Raw genomic sequence first — 20,971 nt, forward strand, 5'->3', positions numbered from 1 at the left:
GGGCAGGGGACTGTTCTGCAGCCCAGCCAAGACTAGAAGACATTGCCAACACTTTTCCTGCAGCCCATGACCTTGGAGTCCTGCTTTGTCCCTGGAGCTCCAAAGCCCTGCTTGGGCCCTGGGACAAGCAGATACAAGTTGGGAGCTCTCTGCCTTCCCTGCCAGCCCCAGCTGTTGTCAGTTCAGTACTAAGAACCTCCACTGCCCCCACAACAGTGTGTCCAGTGCTGGCTCCCCAGCTCAGGAGAGCCAGGGAGCTACTGCAGAGAGTCCCAGGGAGGCTCCAAAGATGCTGGAGGGGGCCTGGAGCAGCTCTCTGAGGAGGAAAGGCTGAGAGCCCTGGGGCTGAGAGCCTGGAGAAGAGCAGCCCCAGAGGATCTGATCAATGCTCAGCAAGAGATACAAGGTTGGGGGCAAGAGGATGGGGCAAGAGGATGGTGCTGGGCTCTTAGTAGTGGTGTCCAGTGACAGGACAAGGGCCTGCTGAAGCCTGGAGCTTCCATCTGAGCTGGAGGAGAAACTTCCTTGATGGGAAGGTGCTGGATTGGCACCTCAGAGGTGAAGCCTGCCTGGCAGCCAGCCCCTGCTCCAAGAGCCTCCCCCTTCAGGCAAGCAGAGGCCACTCCTCTGTCCCCCCAAGCACAGCTGCTCTGCTGCTGCCAAAGCACAGGTGTCCTCTTGCCCCCCAGCCTTTAGCTCTGGCTGAGTGTTGAGCAGATCCCCTCTGGGGCTGCCCTGCCCCAGGCTCCACAGCCCCAGGGCTCTCAGCCCCTGCTCTCACCTTGCCTCTTTAGAGACAAAGCCCCAGCTCCCAGGGCTGCTGCAGGGACAGGTTGAGGGCTCAGGCAGTTCCTGATTGCAAGCTGCCTGGTAGCTTCTTTTTGTTCCACCTTCACCTGCCCTGGAGTGGTGCCAGGGATGGGGCATCTGCCCCCTCCTCAGGCAGCCTGGGCCAGTGGCTCACTGTTCTCAGCACCACAAATGTCTTCCTTCCATCTGCTCTGACTCTCTCTCTTTGAGTTCTGCTGCTGGGGCAGAGCCCTTGCTGAGCTCAGAGCAGCAGAGCCCAGGGGGGAGCTGCTGGGGCAGTCTCCCCTGCCTGCCCCTGCAGTCCCTGCTCACAGGGCTGTTCTGTTCCAGGTGCAGCCTCCCAGCCCAGGCAGTGCAGGAGGAGGGAGCCTGCTGGCAGCCTTGGGCCTCTGCAGGGAGCAGCTCCAGGGCTGGGGGTGTGGAGGAGCCAGCCCAGGCCCTGGGAGCAGCTGGGGATCCTGCCCAGGAGCCAGCAGATGCCAAGGACTCCCTGGAGGCAGAGGTAGATTTTCTGGGACACCTGCTGCTCCTCCTGCCTCCCAGTTTGCCAGCAGAGCCCTGCTGCTGCCACCCTCCCTTCTCACAGCCCTGCAGCCACTGCCCTGAGAGCAGGAGGGGCAGCAGCTGGCAGCTGGACACAGGGCTCCTGCCTTTGGGCTGCTCTGCAGGGTGGAATGAGGCTTGCTGCTGGGAAGGCTTTGAGCTTCCTTCTGTGCCAAGCCAAGCCCTCAGCCCCATGGGCCAGCTGCTCAGCCCCACTCCTTTGCCCCTCCCAGCCTCAGCCAAGGGCTGGGATTGCAGAGCCAGCCAGGGAGCTGGCAGGGGGCAGGAGGGGCACTGACACAGAAGACTCAGCCCTGCCTGGTGCTTCATCTCTCAGGGAGATGGAGCTCTGCTTAGGCCCAAGGGTGTCCCAGCACCATTCCTGCAGAGCCTGCTGCTGGCCAGGCCCCAGCACCAAGCACTGCAGCTGCCTGAAGCAGCAGAGCCTCTGGAGCTGGAGGAGCAATCCCAGAAGCCTCTCTCAGAAACAGGCCTCAGAAGGCCAGAGCCAAGGCTCCTCTGGCAAGGTGGCACCTCTGAGGTTACAGATGAGCTCCCAACTGCTGCCAGGCAGGAGAGCATCTCAGCTGCCTTCTTCAGGAAGGTGTCCTGGGAATAATGGCCTGGGGGAGATCCTCAGCTCTCCAGCAGCCATGAGTGCACAGGATGAAACCAAAGCACCACTGGAGAGCTGGGCCAAGCACTTCCTCAGTTGTCCTTTGCCTCTTTGGGAGTCTGACTGGCAGCTCTGTTCCTGGTTTGCTCCTGGAGACCCTAAGCTGTCCAGGCAGGAGGCTCTCAACATGTTCTTTGGGCAGGAGGGAGCAGAGCTGGACTGGCAGAAGGGTGCAAAATGCCCCCTCAAAGTTTCTGCCAGGCCTCTCAGCTTGCTCCTGCAGGCTTGGGTGTAGGAAGTGAAGCTGGAGCCCAGGCCTCATCTGTGGCTGGGCTTGGAGCCACACTCAGCAGATGCCATGGGCACAGCCAGACTTGATTTGCTCCCAGCTCCCATCTCAGCTGCCCCTGGCTTGATGAGGTGCTGGAGCCTGCAGCAGAGTGCTCTCCCCCAGAGCAGCCACTTGCTCACTGCAGCCCTTGGGGCTTGCTTTGCAGCTGCTGCTGCTGTCCAGTGCTGTGGAGCTGGGAGGTGCTGTGGAAGCTCTCCCTTTGCCCCAGGCCAGGGCTGCTCTCCTGCCTCCCTCTCCCTGCTCAGCCTCTCCACCTCTCCTCCCTCCCCAGGTGTTCGATGTGCTGCCGCTGCATGGGCTGCTGCAGCCGGGCCAGAGCCAGCAGGTCACCTTCAGCTTCTTTGGCCACCCTAACACTGTGGCCTGTGCCAGGGCTCTCTGCAGGGTGCAGGGAGGCCCCAGCTACGAGCTCAGGCTGCGTGGGGAGGCCTCACTCATCAGCTACCTCCTGGACACCACGGAGCTGGACGTGGGGCTGCAGGTAGCGCAGGCTTCTCCTTGCCTGCAGCCCTGGCTGCTGGGGGCTGCCTGCCTGGGGCTAGGGCCAGCTGCTGTGCTGGCTCCAGGGCTTGGCAGCACCACCTTGGAGTGCTGCCTCCTGCTGCCAAGCTCCACCCCCACCTCAGCTGGGAAGTCCTCCTCTCCAAGGCACCTGGAGGTGCCTCCTGGGGTGGGCAGGAGGCCAGCGCTGCCCTCCAGAGGGCTGTGTTCTCCAGACAGCAGCTGCTGAGCTGCTGCTCAAGCCTGAGCTGCAGGAAGAGGCTGCTGTAATGCTCTTGGCTCATCAGCAACAGAAAGCCAAGAGGAAGCCCTCTTGGGCTTGCCAGTCCCCATCCTGGGGGGAATGTCCCAGAGTCACCCCCACTGCCCTTTTCAGTTCCCCCCCAGCTGTTTCCAGCTGTTGGCCCTGTGCTTGGTGCTCTGTCTGCCCTGTGTCCCTGCCAGCTCTGCAGGTGCCTTTGCCTCTGCCATGTGTTGATGCCAGCTGCTTTGCTGCAGCCAAGGCTTTGAGGCCCCCTCCAGGTGCAGAGAGCTCAGCTCCTCTCTGCTTCCATGCCTGATCTCTGGGTGCTTGGTGCTGTGCCTCTGCAGGGTGCCCCAAAGCTCAGCTGCTGTGCAGGGCCAAGAGGTCCCTTGGGGCTGGGGGTGCCCAGGTGAAGCTGGGAGCCAAGTGTCCAGCTCTGCTCTGCTGCTCTGCTGCACTGCCTCCCTTGGCTCCTTCCCCAGTGCCAGCTGCAGGAGATGCCCAGTGCCAGGCCTGTCTCTAACTGCCCACTCCTCTCTCCTCTCTGCAGCTGTGGGACGTGGTCACAGAGGTGGAGCTGACCCTGCAGAACTGTGGGAAGCTGCCCTTCCCCTTCGTGGTGCTGAGCCCTGGCACGGGCACTGCCCGCAGCCCCCTGCCCGCTGTGCCCCTGGTGGTGCCCAGCACGGTGAGGATGGGGGCAGCACAAGGGCCTGACCCTGGCCCTGTGCCAGCCTGCCCTGGCTGGGCTTGGAGGGGAAAACCGGGGAGAAAGAGAAGAGCAGGAGGGAACTGTCCCAGCAGCAGGCAGGGCTGGGAGCTGTCTCTGCTGAGGGGATGCAATCACAGGATCCTTGGGCTTGGAAGAGCCTTTCAGATCCTCAAGGCCAGCTGGGAGCTCAGCACTGCCAGGCCAGCCCCAAACCCTGGCCCTTGGCACCACATCTCCACAGCTTTTCAGTGCCTCCGGGGCTGGGGACTGCCTGCTGCCCTGGGCAGCCTGGGCCAGGCCTTCACAGCCCTTGTGGGGAAGAAATTGTGCCTGATGGCCAACCTCCCCCTCCCCTGGCACAGCCTGAGAGCATTTGCTCTTGTCCTGGGTCACCTCCTGTGGGAGCAGACAGGAACTGCCCTGCCTGCCCCTGCCAGGGCTGCCCAGGAGACTGCCTTGCTCTTGCCTGGCCATGAAGCTCCTGTGCCAGGAGCTGGAGCAGCCCTTCCCTGCTCCTTCACCCCTCCAGCTCTGCTCCTCTGCAGCAGCTGGGGGGGGCAGTGAGGGGGCCAGGGCTGAGCAGGGCTGGAGCAGTGCAGAGAGGAGTTTGCAGCATCCCAGCAGCCTGCCCTAGCTGCAGCTGTCCCTGCTCACTGCAGGCCTGAAGGAGCTGCTGGCACAGAGGCTGGCTGGAGCTTCTGTAGTGAGTGGTGGTCCCCAGGGGGCAGGAGCTGGTCAGGACCTGAGGGAGCTGCTTGAGAGGGTCCAGCCAAGGGCTCTGAGGGGACTGGAACATCTGTCTGGTGAAGAAAGGCTGAGGGGCTTGGGGCTTTGTAGCCTGGAGAAGACAAGACAAAGGGCAGATCCCCTCAGTGCTTCTGAAGCCTTCAAGGGGACCCAGGGGGCTCTGGCCAAGGCTTTGTCAGTGGTGCCCAGGGAGAGGACAAGGGGCAATGGGCACACACTGCAACAGCCAAGTTCCATCTGACAGCAGGAGGAACTTCTGTGTGTTGAGGGCAGTGGGGCACTGGGGCAGGCTGCCCAGAGAGGCTGTGGAGTCTCCTCTGGAGCCATTCCAAAGCCTCCTGGCTGCACTCCTGTGCAAGCTGCTCTAGGTGACCCTGCTCTGACAGGGGGGTTGGACTGGATGATCTCCAGAGGTCCCTTCCAAGCCCTGTGATTCTGTGACCTTGAAAGGTCCCTTCCCAGCCAAAGCCTTCCAGGATTCTGTGACCTCAGCTCCTGAGCCTTGGGTGGATGTCTCTGGGCTGGAGCAGCATTCCTCTCTCAGGCCCTTGGTGCCATGGGCAAAGGAAGCCAAATGGCTTCCATCTTTCCTCCTGCCTGCCTCCTGCAAGAGGTGCCAGGCTCATGCCCTCTTCCTGCCAGCTTCTGAAGGCACAGCTCTGCTTGGTGCTGCTGTGGCAGCGTGGATGGTGCTGGCAGTGGGGCTGGGCTGGCTCTGGCTGTGTCCTGTGCTGGAGTGGGGGCTCAGGGGGCAGGTCCTGGCCCGCTCCTCAGCTCCTCCCTGCAGCCTGAAGGGGAGCAGGGACCTGCAAGTGCAGCCCTGTGTGCAGTGGGCAGCTGAGGAAGGCTGCAGATGTGTCCTGTCACCCAGAGCCAGGTGCCTCTGGATCTGCTTCCTTTTGCTCTGGCCTGGGACAGCTCTTCTGGAAGCCAGAGACACTTCTGGAAGCCCCAGTGACACTTTCTGTTCTAGATCTTGTCCTAGGCTCTGCTGCTGTGTGGCCAGAGATGTGTTTGCAGCTCACAGAATCACAGGATTGTCAGGCTTGGGAGGGAGCTCAAGGCTCAGCCAGTTCCAACCCCACTGCCATGGGCAGGGACACCTCACACCACAGCAGGTTGCTCACAGCCACCTCCAGCCTGGCTGCAAACACCTCCAGGCAGGAGGCTGCCACCACCTCCCTGGGCAGCCTGGGCCAGGCTCTCACCACCCTCATGGGGAAGAACTTCTTCCTAACACCCAACCTGAATCTCCCCCTGTCTAGTTTTGCTCCACCCCCCCAGTCCTGTCCCTCCCTGACACCCTCCAAAGTCCCTCCCCAGCTTTCTTGGAGCTGCCTGCAGAGACCTGAAGGCCACCAGAAGGTCTCCTGGGAGCCTTCTCCTCTCCAGCCTGCACAAGCCCAACTCTCTCAGTCTGTCCTCATAGCAGAGCAGCTCCAGCCCTCTGCTCCTCCTTGTGGCCTTTCTCTGGAGCTCAGCATGAGCCAGGGCAGGCTCCTGCACCCTGAGTTGAACTGCACAGGCAGGAGGTTTGGTGGGAGTCCCAGGTGGGGCTCAGAGCCCTGGACACCCACCTGCACTCCCAGGATCCCTGGAGGGGGGGTGGTTTGCAAGGGGCCTCTGGGGGTCATCCAGCCCAACCTCCTCCTTCCAGCAGGGCACCCCCAGCAGCGTGCCCAGGGGGGGTTGGAATCTCTCCATAGGAGACTCCACAACTTCTCTGGGCAGCCTGCTCCAGGCCTCCAGCACCCTCACAGCAGAGAATTTTCTCCTCCTGGTCAGCTGGAACTCCCTGGGTTCCAGCTGATGCCCCTTGCCTCTTGTCCTGTCAGTGGGCACCACTGACAAGAGTCCAGCCCCATCCTCTTGTCCCCCACAAGCCCTTTAGCTCTTGCTGAGCTTTGAGCAGAGGCCCTCTCTGGGGCTGCTCTTCTCCAGGCTCAACAGCCCCAGGAGTCTCAGCCTCTGAGCCTCACAAAGATGCTGCAGGCCCTCAGCATCTGTGTAGTCTCCCTTGGACTCTTTCCAGTAGGTCCCTGTCCCTTTTGAGCTGAGGAGCCTAGTGGCCACCACTGAGGTGCTGTGAGAGGAGCTGCTGGCCCTGCAGAGGGCAGGGGCACTTCCCTTGCCTTGCCCAGCACTGCTGCTGGAGCTTTGCTTGGTCAGGCCTGGCTCCTGCTGGCTGAAGGCAAAGCCTGGGAGCAGCAGAGCTGTGCTGGTGCTGAGCAAAGGCCAGGCTGTGCTGAGGGAAGGCCTCCTCCTGCTCTGGAGGGATTCCAGCTCCCCCTGGCCATGCTGCTCTTGGGCAAGCTGCTGGGGGTGCCCTGCTTTAGCAGGGCAGTTGGAGTGATGACCTCCAGAGGTCCTTTCCAGCTCTCCCCACGCTGGCACTCTGGAGGGGACCTGGCAGCCTGGGGCAGGAGACAAGCTCTTGGAAAGCAGACAGCTAGAAGGTGCTGCTGTCTGCTGTCTTCTAGAGGAGAACCTGGCTGAGCATCACCCCCTCCATCAAAGCCTCTTTGGTGCATTCCCTCCCTGCAGGGTAGCCTTGGAGCCGGCCAGCAGCAGGTGCTGAAAGTCTCTTACCTGCCAGAAGCGCCTGGGGCCTTCTGCAAGGCTTTCCAGCTCCAAGTGGGTCACCTGGAGCCGCAAGAAGTCTGCCTGAAAGGAGAGGGAAGCTTTCCCAGGCTCTGCCTGCACCTGCCCAGGAACATCCAAGGTGAGCACTGCCTGGCTGCTCCTCAGGATGCTCCCCTGGGCTTTCCCCCAGGGCCTACCCCCAAGGCTGTCAGAGCAGCACTGGTGGCTTCCCCAGGCTCTGCAAGTCCCTGTGGGCTCTGTCCCAGGAGCCACCCTGCAGAGCTGGGTTTGCACCAGCTGGCTGGGGCTGAGCTGCTCCTCTGGGGGAGGAAGCTGGGCAGGGCTGAAGCTCAGCATGCAGGCAGGAGGAGCAGCTCCCACTGCCGGGTGCTGCACTTTGGCCACGGCAGCCCCAGGCAGAGCTCCAGGCTGGGCTCAGAGTGGCTGAGAGCAGCCAGGCAGAGAGGGACCTGGGGGTGCTGACTGACAGCTGCCTGAACATGAGCCAGCAGTGTGCCCAGGTGGCCAGGAAGGCCAAGGGCATCCTGGCCTGCATTAGGAGTGGTGTGGTCAGCAGGAGCAGGGAGGTCATTGTGCCCCTGTGCTCTGCATTGCTTAGGCCACACCTGGAGTCCTGTGTCCAGTTCTGGGCCCCTCAGTTCAAGAAGGACATTGAGAGACTTGAAAGGTGTCCAGAGAAGGGCAACAAGGCTGGGGAGAGGCCTTGAGCACAGCCCTGTGAGGAGAGGCTGAGGGAGCTGGGGTTGTTTAGCCTGGAGAAGAGGAGGCTCAGGGGTGACCTCATTGCCCTCTACAGCTACCTAAAGGGTGGCTGTAGCCAGGAAGGGGTTGGTCTCTTCTCCCAGGCACCCAGCAGCAGAACAAGAGGACACAGTCTCAAGCTGTGCCAGGGGAGGTTTAGGCTAGGGGTGGGGAGAAAGTTCTTCACTGAGAGAGTCATTGGTCATTGGGATGTGCTGCCTGGGGAGGTGGTGCAGTCCCCACCCCTGGAGGTGTTCAGGAGGGGATTGGATGTGGCACTTGGTGCCATGGTCTGGCCATGAGGTCTGTGGTGACAGGTTGGGCTGGATGATCCTCGAGGTCTCTTCCAATGCTGTGCCCAGAGCTGCTGGAGGAGTGTTTCTGGGAGAGGTGGTGTGGGGAGGGGGCTGCCCAGCTCAGATGCCCACACTGCACTCTGGGGGGTTTCTGCCTTCAGGAAATGAGAAATATGAGAAGGCCTTCAGGAAGGTGAAAGAAAAGATGGCCAAGGACAGTGAGAGAGATGGAGAAGTTGTCCTGGGCGAGGCTGCAGCCACAGAACCAACCCCAGATGACTTGGCTGCCACGGTGAGAACAGCTGCTGCCCTGTGTGGCAGGAGCCAGCCTCTCCCCCTTGTGTCACTGCATCCCCTTGTACCCCACAACAGGCTTCTTGGGGCCCTGCTAGCAGGTGGGACCTCCCTGCCCACACTCAGCCATGACTCTCATCAGCTGAGTGCTGCCCCAGGGGCTGTCCAGCCCTGGAGGTTGTCCCTGCTGGAGCTGGAGGAGCTTCCTGGCAGCTGGCTGAGATCCTGCAGGCCATGCTCATGGGGGTGAATTGATGGGGCCCCATCCCTGGGCTGTTTGTTCCTCCCAGGCCAAGCCCTGCCAGGTTTGCAGAGCTTGAGAGCAGCAGCCTGGGCTGGCCCTGGGACTGTGCTCAGCTCTCATCTGCAAGAGGCAGCAGCTCTCTCCTGGTCTCCTGCTCCAGAGGGCTTTTGTCCAGCTTGCTTCGGCACTCCCTGTGGGCAGGCAAATCCCTGGAGCTCTGAGAAGTTCCTGGCTTGTCCATCTGTGTCTGGCATAGCTTTGAAGGCAGTGTCTGGGCAGGTGAGGGTGCTGGAGCTGGTAGCTCTGGAGAGAAGGTGCTGCCCAAGAGAGCTGGAGGTGTCCCAGGCACTGAGCAGTGAGACAAGAGGACTCCATCACCCCCTCAAGAAGAGCAGGATGGGATCCTCTTTCAGAGCCAAGCCCATGCCCTGGGAAGGACCTTGGCTAAGCAGCCCCTGTCTTTCCCTGCCTCAGCTGGACACTGGGCTGCAGATGCAGCTGGAGGACATCCTGCTCAAGGAGCACATCCTGGAGCAGCAGGAAGCTGTGGCCTGCAGTGCCCCAGAGGAAGCTGCCTTTAGGCTGCAGGCTCGCCGCAGGCTTCTCAAGTGAGTAGAGACCTCCACAGCCACCTGCAGGTGCTCTGGGGGTGACAGCCAGCAGTGCAGCCCTGCTGCTGAGAGCTGCTGGGCTCTGCAGAGCTGGGCACAGCTGTGGGCAGCACAAAGGCTTTGCTCCTGAGAGCTGTGCTGTGCTGCCTGGGAGCAGCTGAGTGTCCTCACTTCCCTGAGCTTTGGGGGTGCTCAGCTGCCCACAGATGCTGGGCTCTCTTCATGGAGCCAGTGCAGAGCATCAGGCCCTTCCAGACAGCACAGACAGCATTCCTGCTGAGCAGCTCTGAAAGAAGCAGCTCAGAACTGGCCTCCTTTTTTTCCCACCAGACCACACTTGGCCCCAGAGCAGCTTGGCAAAGTCTCAGCTGGGGGCTTGGGGGCTGGGGGGACTGCAGGGCTCTCCTAGGTCGCTTGGTCCTTCCTTCTGCTGCTTCATGCTGAGGAGCAGCTGCAGCAGGCTCCAGCCCAGGCAGAAGATGCTCTGCAGAACAGTGGGATGGCTCTGGACAGGACCTGCCCATGGGTCTTGCAGGTGCTGGTGGCTGTGGTCCCTGGGGCTCTGGGGACAGAGCTGGGTGAAGGTTTCCTGGGGCTCAAATCTGACAAGGCCCTGAAGCAGTTCCAGGCTTGGGCTGCAGGCCAGGCTCAGCAGTTGCACTGAGAGCAGTGGAGCTGCAGGGGGCTTCTCTGCAGTGGCACAGGAGCTGTGGGCAGTGTCCCTTGGGAACCAGCTGTGTTTGAAGGTGCCCCTGGGAGCTGCTAGAACCTGGGCCCTGCCTCCCCTGGCACCGGCCAGAGTCTTGTCCCCGGCTGCTCAGGTGTTGGGTGTCAGCAGCTTGAGCTGAGTTTTCCCAGTGGATTTGCACCTCCCATCCTGTGGCAACGTGGCCAGGCTGTGGGTTCAGGAGTGCCCTCCCTCCTCCCTGCAGAGCTGAGCTGCCTGAGCACATCCTGGACTTTGGCTGCGTGGCTCTGGGTGGCATCCACAGGCGCAGCGTGAAGGTCACCAACCCGGGGCACTTCCCTGTGTCCTTCCAAGTCTGTGGGCAGCTCCTGCGTGGCACAGGTAGGCAGTGCTGGGGACCCTTCCTGTGGCCTGCCTGGGACAGCTCAGCCTGAGCCCCTGGCCATGGGGAGTTCTCTTGGAGCACTTGTTTGTAAAGCTTTGTCCTCCTTGGGACCTGCTGCTTTAGAGCCTGAGCTCTCCTGGCCAGCAGTGCCCAGGGGCCTGGCCTGCCTGTGGCTGCCCTAAGTCTGCCCTGCAGGGGCTGGGTGGGTGAGCACCTTGGGCACCTCTCAGCACCTTCTGCACTTGGCTGCCAGCAGCAGCAGCTGAGCTTCTCTGTGCACTCTCTGGCCTTGTGTTGCAAGGAGCTGGAGCCTTGGTGGTGCTGAGCTGCTTGGTGTGAGGCTCACCAGGTCCTGGGGCTTGTGTTCAGCCTCCCCTGGGGGTATCCCAACAGCTTCTGGCATCAGCCCTGAGGCAAGGCTGCAGCACCACCAATCGCTGCCTTGCTGTGCAGAAAGGGTGCTCAGAGGTCTCCTCCCAGCTGCTTGTAGGGAGCACCATGGCATGGGAGTTCTTTGAAGAGCTCTGAGTGTCCTTCCCTGCACTTGCTGGAGCTCCTCAGCTGCAATGTTTTCCTTTCCCCTGTGGCTCCTGGGCTCTGGCTGTGCAAAGCTTTTGCCAAGGGAGAAGGAGCAGCAGCTTTTCTGGAGGTGCAAAAGATCCTTCCCAGAGCTGCTAGCCAGGACACTTAAGGTGCTTGTGAGCCATCTCATGTCCCCTGTGCCTCAGCTGCTTCCTTTCCATCTGTTGAAGGCTTCAGCGTGGACCTGGGGCTCGTGAAGCAGCTGCCCTGCTCCCAGAGCAGAACCTTCACTGTGTGCTTGGAGCCCCAAAGTGCCACCCTGCCGCAGGGCGAGGTGGAGGCACTGCTGCCCATCAAGGTGCCCTCTGCTTCCCCCCCTCCCTGTGCCCACACTGCCTTTTGGGGCAGCTGGCAGGCTGGGATCTCACCTGGATGCTCTGTCCCTCACTAGGTTGCAGGAGGACCCACATGTCGTGTCCTCCTCCGTGCCAAGGTGGCTGTGCCCTCCCTCAGCCTCTCCAGGGCCAGGCTGGAGTTCTCTGCTGTCCAGTGTGGGCAGTGCCAGGAAGAGACCATCCGGCTCTACAATCAGCTCCCACTGCCCTGTCAGTGGTTCCTCAGCAGGGAGGAGCCTGCTCAGAAGGTAAAGCACAGACAGGGTGTGACTTGGAGCCTCTTGGCTGCCTTTCTTTCTCCTCTCTTGTCCTCTCTGCTCCTCTGGCTGCTCGAACGCTTGGGCTCCAGCTGGGCTGAGGAGGCTTTGGAGGGTGCAGAGCAAAGCTGCAGCCCCTGGGCCTGTTCACCAGCTGGTGCTTCACTTTCTGCCATCTTCACCCCTTGCTCCTCTTCTGAGGAGCACCCTCCCCAGCTGCCTCTCCTGCCTCCACATTTTGCCACCAGTTCTAGGCCAGTGCTGGCCACATCTGGTTTGGATGTGTGCTCCTACCCCACGAGTGCCAGCACTGCAGGCAGCCAGCTGTGTCCTGCCAGAGCAAGGAGACCTCACCCCCCTGGTTTTGTGCTCAGGTGGACAAAGCTTTGCCAGCCAGCAGGCGTCAGAAGCTGCTGCAGGAGCTGAAGGCCAAGGCCTCTGTCTTTGAGGTGCTTCCCTCAGCTGGAGTCCTGGACCCTGGGCAGTGGTGCAACCTGCAAGTTAGATTTTCCCCCGTGGAAGAGGTGAGCTGGGTGGATGTCAGCCCCAGGAGGTCTGGCAGGGCAGTGTGGGAAGGAGAGCCCAGGCAGGGAGCAGGAACTGAGCTCTTCCTCGACATGCAGCTTTCTGCAAGCTCAGCTTCCCCTGCTGGAGCCTCTGCAGAGGGGGCTTGGAGAGCCAAACACTGAGCAGAGGACACTCCCCTCCCTCCTGTCTGCCTCCTCTGCCCCTCTTCTTCGGCTGCTCTTTGCCCAACACAGCAGTGCCAGGGCACTGGGCAGGATAACCCTGTGGATCTTTCTGCTAAGCACTGCACTGTCCCAGGGAGGGCTCCAGGGATGGGCATCTCCCACCTCTTTGGGCAGCCTGGGCCAGAGGCTCAGCATTCAGCTTCCAAAACATCTCCTTTCCTTGGGGTCTGCATCTCCCTTTTTCAGTTCCAAACCATCCCTCCTTGTCCTCTTTTCTGTTCTCCATTCCCCTCAGAGGTGCTGCTACCATCCCTGGCCTTGGGGCATGGGGTGAATTTGAGGCCCTGCCACCTGGCACTTCATGGAGGAGCTTCTGCACTTTTCTCTTTTCAGAAGCCCTACCTGAGCCACCTGAAGATCAACATTTGCCAGAGCAGCCAGCACCTCCAGCTGCTGGTCTCGGGCAGTGGGTTGGAGCCACGCCTGGAGTTCCAGCCTGAAGTGCTGGAGCTGGGGCCAGTGCTGCCATCCAGCCCCGGGGCACAGGGCACAGTGGTGGTGAAGAACCCTTGTGAGTTCCCCATCGAGTTTTACTCCTTGGAGTTTGACCAGCAGTACCTTGCTGAGGAGCAGGTAAGAGACTAAGTCTGGTCCCCAAGGCCACGTTCCTGGAGCTTCAGGGCACTGCAGCATTCCCAGCCTCGTGCCAGGGAGCTGGAGACAGAAGCCAGGGCAAAGCCTGGTGGTGTTGCAGGGTTAGCTCCTCTGCTGGCAGGCTGTGGAGGGGCTTGGCTAGTCCCTGGTGTTGGGAGGGAGGCCCGAGGGAGAAGATGGCTTGGCTGGGGAGCTGCTCCTGTGCTGGAGCTCCTGTGCTGGAGCTCCAGCAGTGCCTCCCACGAGTGGTTTCCCTTTCCCATGCACAGATCCTGCGGCAGCTGCAAGACTACGACTGCCGCAGGACCTTGCTGCTGCCTCCACGTGCCCCAGGGGAGCAGCTGCCTCCAGAGCTGCTAGAGGGCTGTCAGGGCCAGAAGAGGCTGCAGGATGAGCAGGCCAGGTCCAGTCCTCAAGACCCAACAGCCCAGGACAAGGCTGAAGGTTTGACGTTGGTTGTCTCGAGTGGAGGCTCAGCAGGGAGCCCAGCCCCCTTCCCCTGAGCTCTCCTCACTCCCTAGCTTGGTGGAGCAGGTCCAGGGTGACACTTGTGACAGCCATGAGAGCAAGCAAAGCAAGCTTCTGTCTGCCCTGTCTGGGGAAGAACTCAAAATGTCCCCTTGCAGGAGGGCCAGGGCCAAGGCAGAGGTCTGGGAGTTTTCCTCAGCTTCCCCAAAGGAACATCTTTGCCCCGGGAGCTGCTGGGGTCAGGCTGATGGTGAAGCTGTCCTGGGCAGCTCAGCGCCTTTGCTCTCCTCCCTGGCACTGCAAGCTGAGGTGCTCTGGGTGACCTCCTAAGGGCTGTTCTGGTGAATTCAGAGCCAAGCCACATCTACTGCAGTGACATTTCTAAAGCACCCAGGTGGAGCCTCTCCCTTGGGGCTCTGTCAGATGCCCCTTTCTGCCTGTGCCCTCCTTACTCAGCAGGACCTGGGACCAAGCTCCCATGAGGACCATGTAGACAGTTGATGGAAGGAGATTTCTCTCAGTCCTTTTAGGTGTTGCTGCATGCTCTGCTTTCCTCTTTCTGCCACCCCATTTACTTAGGGGCATGTTCAGCAGCATCAAGGGCAGAGCCTGATCTGCACAAGCTGAAAGGAAGTCCATGGATGTGACATTGGTTTGAGCAGAGTCTCCTCTGCCAGGATCTGAGGGGCTGGAGGGGATGAGGAGGATCACAGGTAGGCAGGAGGCTGACTCCTCTACCCATTTCTGCACAGCTGAGCATCAGCCAAGCTCCACCAGCATCAAGGAGGCCACAGAAGAACTGGAGGCCAGCCCAGTCCGTAGGGCCCTCGCCCGGTACCTCAGCGTCGCTGAAGGAGCCCCACAGCGCAAAGGGATCGTGCTCATCATCCATGGGGCACCCCTGGCAGGTACCTGAGCTGGAGCTCTTGGCTGTGAGGAGGGGGGAAGCAGGAGAGGCATGTCCTGGTGGAGCACGGTGCTGGGTTGAGCAGCTGAAGCGATGCAGGGGGAGGCACAGCTCTGCTGGGGTGGTCCCAGGCCCTCAGCAGCTGGTGCCAGTGGTGTGGCTCATCTGGTGTCCATGCAGCTGGGCTCTGGTTCCCCCCAGGAGGGTGACCATGTGCCCCTTGCTGCATGGCAGCACGGTGCCTGGTGTCCCTGTTGCCTGTGGAGCAGTGCCGAGCCCGGCCCGAGCCCTAAACTGTGCCCAGCTGCTGCCTGAGGCAACGCCAAGCGGCACAGGCCAGGGGATGGTCTGAGTGGTGGTGGCACAGGGCTCAGAGCAGCGCCCCAGGCCCAGGCTTGAAGTGGCTCCCTAAGGGAGGGATGAAGTCCTCCTCTGTTTGGGGAGCTCGCAGAGCCTGTCCCCGGCAAGCCCTGCGGCCGCAGGGGTCCCCAAGCAGCCTCCCTCTCTCTGCAGGCAAGACGTCGGCAGCGGCCGCCCTGGCCAAGCACTACGGCGCCGCCTGCCTGTCCCTGGACGCTGTGGTGAGCGAGGCCGTGGCGGCCGGGAGCAGCGCGGCAGGGCGGCGAGCCCGGGAGCTGTGCAGCGCCGCCGGCAGCCAGCAGAGCCTCCAGCAGGCACAGGATGGCCGTAAGGAGACAGGCTGGGCCCGGAGCAGCGCTGCTGCAGCCCCCGGGGCTTCCTGCTTCTGCTGGCTCCAGAGCAGTGGCACAGCCCCGGGGGCTCTTGAGGAGCAGGGGTGCAGCACAGAGCAGGGCAGAGCCCTTGCAGAGAGCAGTCCTGGGGACTCAGACGCCAGCCGAAGGGCTCATGCAAGGGCACTCTGCCTGCCCTGCCCTGCCCTTCTCTGCACAGCTTCCTTTGCTAGGGGTGGGGAAGCCCCCAGCATCTTTCTCAGAGCTTTTCCCTTGCCTGCGTGCAATCTCCACCCTGTCCCTCATGGCCATCAGGCAGAACTTCTGCCTGCTTTCAGCAGGCACAGCCCTCTGAAGTGGCTCCTTAGGCATGAGGTGACTGACTTTGTGGCTTCAGAAGCCCAAGAGGAAGGGCAGGAGCTCCCAGAGGAGTCTGAGATGAGAGCCATGCTGTAGCTGAGCTCTTTTCTCCCGCGGTTTCCCTGGGGGTGCTGTCAGCTCCTGCAGCTCCTGCACACTGAGTTGTTTTCCACCTGAGTCCAAGCTCTTGGCGGAGCCTCTATGGGGCAGTGGGTAGCCCAGGCTCTGCTGGCTGAGGCTATAGCTTGCCTCTGCTTGGGCTACCTTGGCATTGCTCAGCTTTGAACCTGCCTGGGTTGAAAGCTGGTGGAAGGAAGAAGGGTCTGGGTCCCTGGCAGGGTTGTCTCCCGTGGAGATGGACAGTGGAGGTGGGGCAAGGCATCCAAACCTCTCTGGCTTGTAACTGCAGTGCCAGGTTGGTCTGTCCTGCCACAGGAAGAGGAGAGCAGGGAAGGAGCTGCTTCTGGAGAACAGCGAGTGCAGTGTCCCTGCCAGGGTGCCCACTGGGGTGGAAGGTGCTGGTGTGCTCCTCCCAGCAGCCCCCTGAGCCTTCTGGGCCCTCCGCAGGTGTGAGGGCAGCTGCTGCCCTCTGGCGGCGGCGCAGCACCAAGGCCAGGCCCCAGAGCTCTGTGGACAACGGCAGGCAGCAGCCCCTCAGCTCCCGAGGCCAGCCCAGAGCTGCGGCCGGCAAGGGGCAGGCTTCTGCTGAGAGACAGCTTCCGACGGAGTCCTCAGGCTCCCAGGTGAGGCATGGCCTGCCCTGGCTGATGCCAGGGAACTTTCTGTGAGCTTTGAGCTGTTTTGGTCGGGATAGGACTCCAAGATGATCAAATCCAGCTGCTGACCCAGCACTGCCAGGTCACCACTACACCGTGTCCCTCAGCACCACATCTTTCTGGCTTTTCAGTCCCTCGGGGATGGGGACACCCCCCTGCCCTGGGCAGCTGAAGATCAGGCTAGTCCAGGAGGCCTGGTCAGCTGCTTGTCCTTCCTGTGCTGTGTGCTGGTGCCAGCGCTGGGGGCTGCTGCTCCAGGGCTGTGCTCTGCAGGGTTGTCCCCCGGAGCCGCTGGCCTGCGCTTTCCTTTCAGTCCCTTGCTAGGGAGAGAGCTCAGCTCCAAGGCCAGCAGCTGGGATTGCCCAGGGGGTGCCAAGGGGGTTTATGTTGTGGTGATGTTCAGTGTGGTGCTGTTCAACACTGCAGGGCTCCTCCGGCTCTCCTCTCATCTCTGCCCCTCCTGCGCAGCCCTGGCTGAGCCCCAGCGGCAGCACGGTGGCAGAGCTGGGCCCGGTGAGCTGCGTGCTGCCCGAAGAGCTGCTGGTGGCCATCCTCTCTGAAAGGCTGCAGGTGCGTGGCCAGGGGGCAAAGGACACCTTCCTGCTGGAGAGGCACAACTGGGAGAGCAGGAGGAGTCCTGCTGTTGGAGGGGTCCTGGGCTCCTTGGGGGAAGCTGCAGATGCCAGCAGCTGGCAGGGCCGTGGGGACAGCTCAGAGCTTGGCACAGCTGCTTGGTGACCTTTGTCACTGAGTGGCCCAGAGCTGCAGCATGGCACAGCTGATTTTCTCTTGGCCTTTCTTCACAGCTGAGGGACTGCTCCCAGGGAGTGGTGTTTGATGGCCTGCAGAGCCTCTTTGCAGGCAGCACAGTGTCTGCTCTCCTCTGCCTGCTCAAAGCTGTTGGAAACCAACCTCGCATCTATTTTGTCAACCTGCTGCAGGATTTTGCCTCTTGGCAAGCCAGGCAGGCAGCTGCAGAGGAGCAGGAAGGTGAGAATCCTCATCTCCCTGCCTCCCAAGGCTTCTCTCCAGAGCCCTCAGCCCTGTCCACATGTGTCTGGTTCACCAGCAGAGCTGGTGAGAGGTAGTTTCAGGAAGCCTTCGACTTCCTGCCTTGGTGCAGCTCACTGTTGCTTAGAACACAGCAGAGCTGAGGCTGGGAGACTTCTCTCAGTCTCCAGCACTGAAGCTTGGGCCCAGGTGCAAGCTGCTGGGGCTCAATGTCTGAGCAGCAGCCGGCTATGCACCATGCCTCTGTGCCAGACTGGTGCTGGTTTGGGGGTTCTTTGGAGCTGGGAGCAGGGCTGTGAGCTCCCTGCTGGCTCCTGGCAGGGCTGGGCCAGAGCTGTGGCTCCTCGCAGCTCCCCCAGCACAGCTCTGCTCTGTCTCTCCTCTGGTGCCTGCTGAAGGCCGGCAGCGGGAAGAAGCGGCCAGGAGGGAGGAAGCAGAGCTCTGGGAGCTGGGGGAGGAGGAGTTTGATGCCCTCACGGAAGAGCAGAAAGCTCAGCTGGAGAGCAGGATCCGACAGCTCCAGAGGGAGAGGAGGCAGAGGTCTGTAAGCCTTCTGTGGGGAGCTGCCCAGCACAGTGTCCCTGCAAGGTGTCCCTGCTCTGGGGACCTTGGTTGGGCTTGGGGAGGTTCCAGAGAAGAGGCCAAAAGTGTCCCTGCCGAGCGGCACAGGGATGCTGCCTTCCCCCTGCCTGGCTGCCAGCAGAGGAGAGACCTTCCTGCAGGGAGCTGAGAACATCTCCTCCTGCTGCTAGTGCTGAGGCCTCGGGCTCAGAGCCTGCTGCAGGCAGCTGGGCTCTGTGCTGGCCTTGCCCTTATGCTTCTGAGGGTCTCTAATTTCATGATGTTAATTCCCATCCCCTTCAGCCCTTCCTCACCTCAGCAGAGGGGCTGTGGTGTGGGTCTGTGTGAGGCACATCTCCCAGGACAGACAGCACAGGTTTCCCACAGTCCCAGCTGGCTTCCAGCAGGAATCCTGTTTGTTCAGAGCCTGTTTTGCAGGAGGGGAGCTGCTGCAGCCTTTGTTTTCTGACTGCTGTGGCTGTCCTCCATAAGGAGCAGGCCATGCCCATGGAGAAGGGCTGGACAAGCTGAGCAGAGTTGGCATCAGTGAGCATCTTGGGTGGGATCAGCAATAGTGTGGTCAGCAGGAGCAGGGAAGGGATTGTCCCCCTGTCCTGGGCACTGGGGAGGCCATAGCTCCAAGCCTAGACTCAGTTTTGGAAGGACACTGAAGGGCTGGAGTGTGTCCAGAGAAGGGCAATGAAGGTGGGGAAGGCTCTGGAGAACAGGGCTGGTGAGGAGCAGCTTAGGGAGCTGGCATTGCTTAGCCTGGAGAAGAGGAGGCTGAGGGGAGACCTGCTGGCTCTCTACAGCTCCCTGAAAAGAGGTTGGAGCCAGGGGCAGGGTTTGGTCTCTTCTCCCAAGGACCAAGCGATAGGACAAGAGGAAATGGCCTCAAGCTGCATTGGGGAGGTTTAGGTTGGACATGAGGAAGAGTTTCTTCACCACAAAAGGGTTATCAAGGCCTGGCCAGGCTGCTCAGGCCAGTAGTGGAGTCCCCTGGAGAGACTGCCAAACCCCTGTGGGGGTGGTGCTGAGGAGCATGGGTTAGTGGGCAGCTGGCAGTGCTGGGCTCCTGGTTGGACTTGATGATCTGAAAGATTTCTCCCATCCAAAGGGATTCTGTGAGTCTCTGATTCTGAGCACTGGTGCAGGGAGAACTAGGTGTAAGTGCTTGGTCAGCTGCTTTACTCGGGGAAATCAAGAGAGAGCTTCAGGCATCAGTGTGGAGTGATGGTGGAGCAGCCTTTGGCCGGTGCCTGGGGGGACCTTACTGGAGCAGCAGCAGGATTTAGCCCTTCCAACAGCAAAGCCTCACTGGGGCTGGCCTTGCAGACCCCCTCCCCCCTTTCCTCCCTTGGAATGTTCCCAGCCTCCCCAGCTTGAGGGAGATCCCTGGAGAGGTTGTAAGGGCTCTGCATGGGCTCAGGGTCAGTGGCTGAAGTGCAGGAGCCCAGGGCTCTGGTGGGGACTCTCAGAGCTGTTTTCCTTTTGCCTTGCTGCAGGGCGCTGCAGCGGCTGGCTGAAGAGCTTGAGGAGCAGCAGCAGGAGCTGCAGCACTGGAAGGAGGCAGAGGAGCTGAGGAAGTGGAAGCAGAGCAAGAAAGAGCAGAAAAGGCAGCCTCTGGTCAGGGAGGTGGGTGGCTGTGTGAGCAAGAGCCCTGGGGATCTTCCCGCTGAGCTGCAGCCCTGTTGAGAATGCAGCAGCCCCAGGCCGTGCTGGGCAGCCTGCTCCTGGCTGGGGCTGTGCTGGGAAACAACAGCTGGTGCCTGATGGTGCTGCTGCTTCACCAGGGGCTTTGCCACAGCTCTGGGGGTGAGCTGCTCTTTTGGGATCAGGCTGCCTTGGAGTCCTGGCTCCACACAACTCCAGACATGCCCTGGGAAGTCCTGGGTGGCTTTGGTCCAGCATTCCTCCCCACCCTGCTTGTGCCCTGCAGCTCTGAGCCAGGGCCTGCCTGGGAAGTGGGGTCTGCTCCTGCCTGCCTGGCAGGAGAGAGCAGCAGGACCCAGGTGTTTGTGAGCAGCCAGGCTTCCTAAAGAGTCAGGGGTACTCAGCATCCCCAGAAACGAGCCCCAAGGAGTGCTCAGGAGGAAGGAGGGCTCTGGAGTTTCCTGCTGGGCTTGGGGCAGCTCCTATGTTGCTGACTGCTTGTGGGTCTGGCACTGAGGGCTTTGGTTTCAGTTGAGCTCCCCTGGGTACCAGCTGTGTTCTGGCCTGGGACTTGTAGAGCACCTGGCACAGATGATGCCTGGGCTGCTGTTGTAAAGATCATCAGTGTCCTGCAGCATTTGAGTCCTGCTTTGAAATGCTGATGGCTTTCTCCTGCTCCTCCTGCCCAGAGCATCAACACATCCAGCAGCAGCACCAAGCAGCTGAGTGTCAGTGAGCAGGCAGGCAAGAAGGGCTCTGCCAAGGAGGGCCCAGACTCTGCTGCAGCTGGCAAGGAAGATGAGAAGAAGCAGAGCAAGCTTGCCCCGGCAGACACCTGCTCAGAGCTAGAAGCCCAAGAGCAAGGCCAGGCTGACAGCAAGAACTTGGCCCTGAGCTTTAAGGCCTATGAGGCATCACAGAAAGATGTGGCACGTGTTTTGTCATGCTGGGACAGGGTGCAGGGTGTCCTGCTGTCCCCTTCAAAGCAGGAAGCTCAGCAGCAAGCAGAAGATCAGCAGCAGCATTTATCCAGGCCCAGAAGGCAGAAGGCTAAAAAGAAGGAGCGTCAGGAGAGGCAGGAGAAAGAGCTCCTGGAGAAACTGAAGCCTCCTGAGGCCCCCAAGTTGTCTCAGCTGGAAGGGGGAGGTGCAGCAGGGTCAGCCAGTGGGCAAGAAGTCGGCGTGCCCTGCTTGGACATCGAGGTGCTGAGCTCTGCAGATGTGCTGAGCACCATCCTGGAGAGCAGGAAGCTGCCAGGGGCAGAGCAGGTAGGGCCCCACAATGCTCAGGTGCTGAGCCTGCCCCGTGGGGGCCCTGGGGCCTTGTGTCCCAGCGGGTGCCAAGGGCACAGAGCCTTCTCCAGGCTGCTGCTGCTGTCCCTCAGCAGCCTTGTGCTTTGGCTGGGGGCAGAGGGAGTGCTCTCTGTGCAGGCCTCCTGCCTGTCAGCTGCTCTGCCAGTCTGGGGAGAAAGGGGGTGCCAGGGCAGCCCCTGGGCTTTGCTCCCTTCAGCTGAGTCACTTGGGGCAGAGATTCCTCTGCAGGTGCCACCTGTAGTCCTGGCCCTGCTCTGGAGCCTGCTCCCCACCCTGGGCAGAGCAAGGGCTGTGCTCCACCTCAGTCAATCAGAGCTCCCTA

General features: G+C 61.3%; 1 protein-coding gene across 1 annotated transcript in view; it reads left to right on the top strand.

Moving 5' to 3' along the window:
* Positions 1 to 20,971, top strand: part of LOC137458161 (hydrocephalus-inducing protein homolog) — a 76,724-nt gene that overhangs the window by 38,442 nt on the left and 17,311 nt on the right. The window contains exons 24-43 of the mRNA XM_068169849.1: positions 1,141 to 1,312; positions 2,593 to 2,802; positions 3,617 to 3,754; positions 7,070 to 7,247; positions 8,328 to 8,458; positions 9,179 to 9,312; positions 10,248 to 10,384; positions 11,141 to 11,268; positions 11,362 to 11,553; positions 11,937 to 12,086; positions 12,648 to 12,887; positions 13,178 to 13,352; positions 14,129 to 14,284; positions 14,797 to 14,970; positions 15,903 to 16,078; positions 16,538 to 16,681; positions 16,918 to 17,101; positions 17,521 to 17,662; positions 19,189 to 19,318; positions 20,026 to 20,604. Coding sequence (XP_068025950.1) covers positions 1,141 to 1,312; positions 2,593 to 2,802; positions 3,617 to 3,754; positions 7,070 to 7,247; positions 8,328 to 8,458; positions 9,179 to 9,312; positions 10,248 to 10,384; positions 11,141 to 11,268; positions 11,362 to 11,553; positions 11,937 to 12,086; positions 12,648 to 12,887; positions 13,178 to 13,352; positions 14,129 to 14,284; positions 14,797 to 14,970; positions 15,903 to 16,078; positions 16,538 to 16,681; positions 16,918 to 17,101; positions 17,521 to 17,662; positions 19,189 to 19,318; positions 20,026 to 20,604 — 3,670 coding nt within the window. The remainder of the gene's footprint in view (positions 1 to 1,140; positions 1,313 to 2,592; positions 2,803 to 3,616; positions 3,755 to 7,069; positions 7,248 to 8,327; positions 8,459 to 9,178; positions 9,313 to 10,247; positions 10,385 to 11,140; positions 11,269 to 11,361; positions 11,554 to 11,936; positions 12,087 to 12,647; positions 12,888 to 13,177; positions 13,353 to 14,128; positions 14,285 to 14,796; positions 14,971 to 15,902; positions 16,079 to 16,537; positions 16,682 to 16,917; positions 17,102 to 17,520; positions 17,663 to 19,188; positions 19,319 to 20,025; positions 20,605 to 20,971) is intronic.

The sequence above is a fragment of the Melanerpes formicivorus genome, unplaced genomic scaffold, assembly GCF_026170545.1.
Source record: "Melanerpes formicivorus ecotype bairdi unplaced genomic scaffold, bMelFor1.0.p_v2 SCAF_228, whole genome shotgun sequence".
In the NCBI taxonomy this organism is placed as follows: Eukaryota; Metazoa; Chordata; class Aves; order Piciformes; family Picidae; genus Melanerpes; species Melanerpes formicivorus.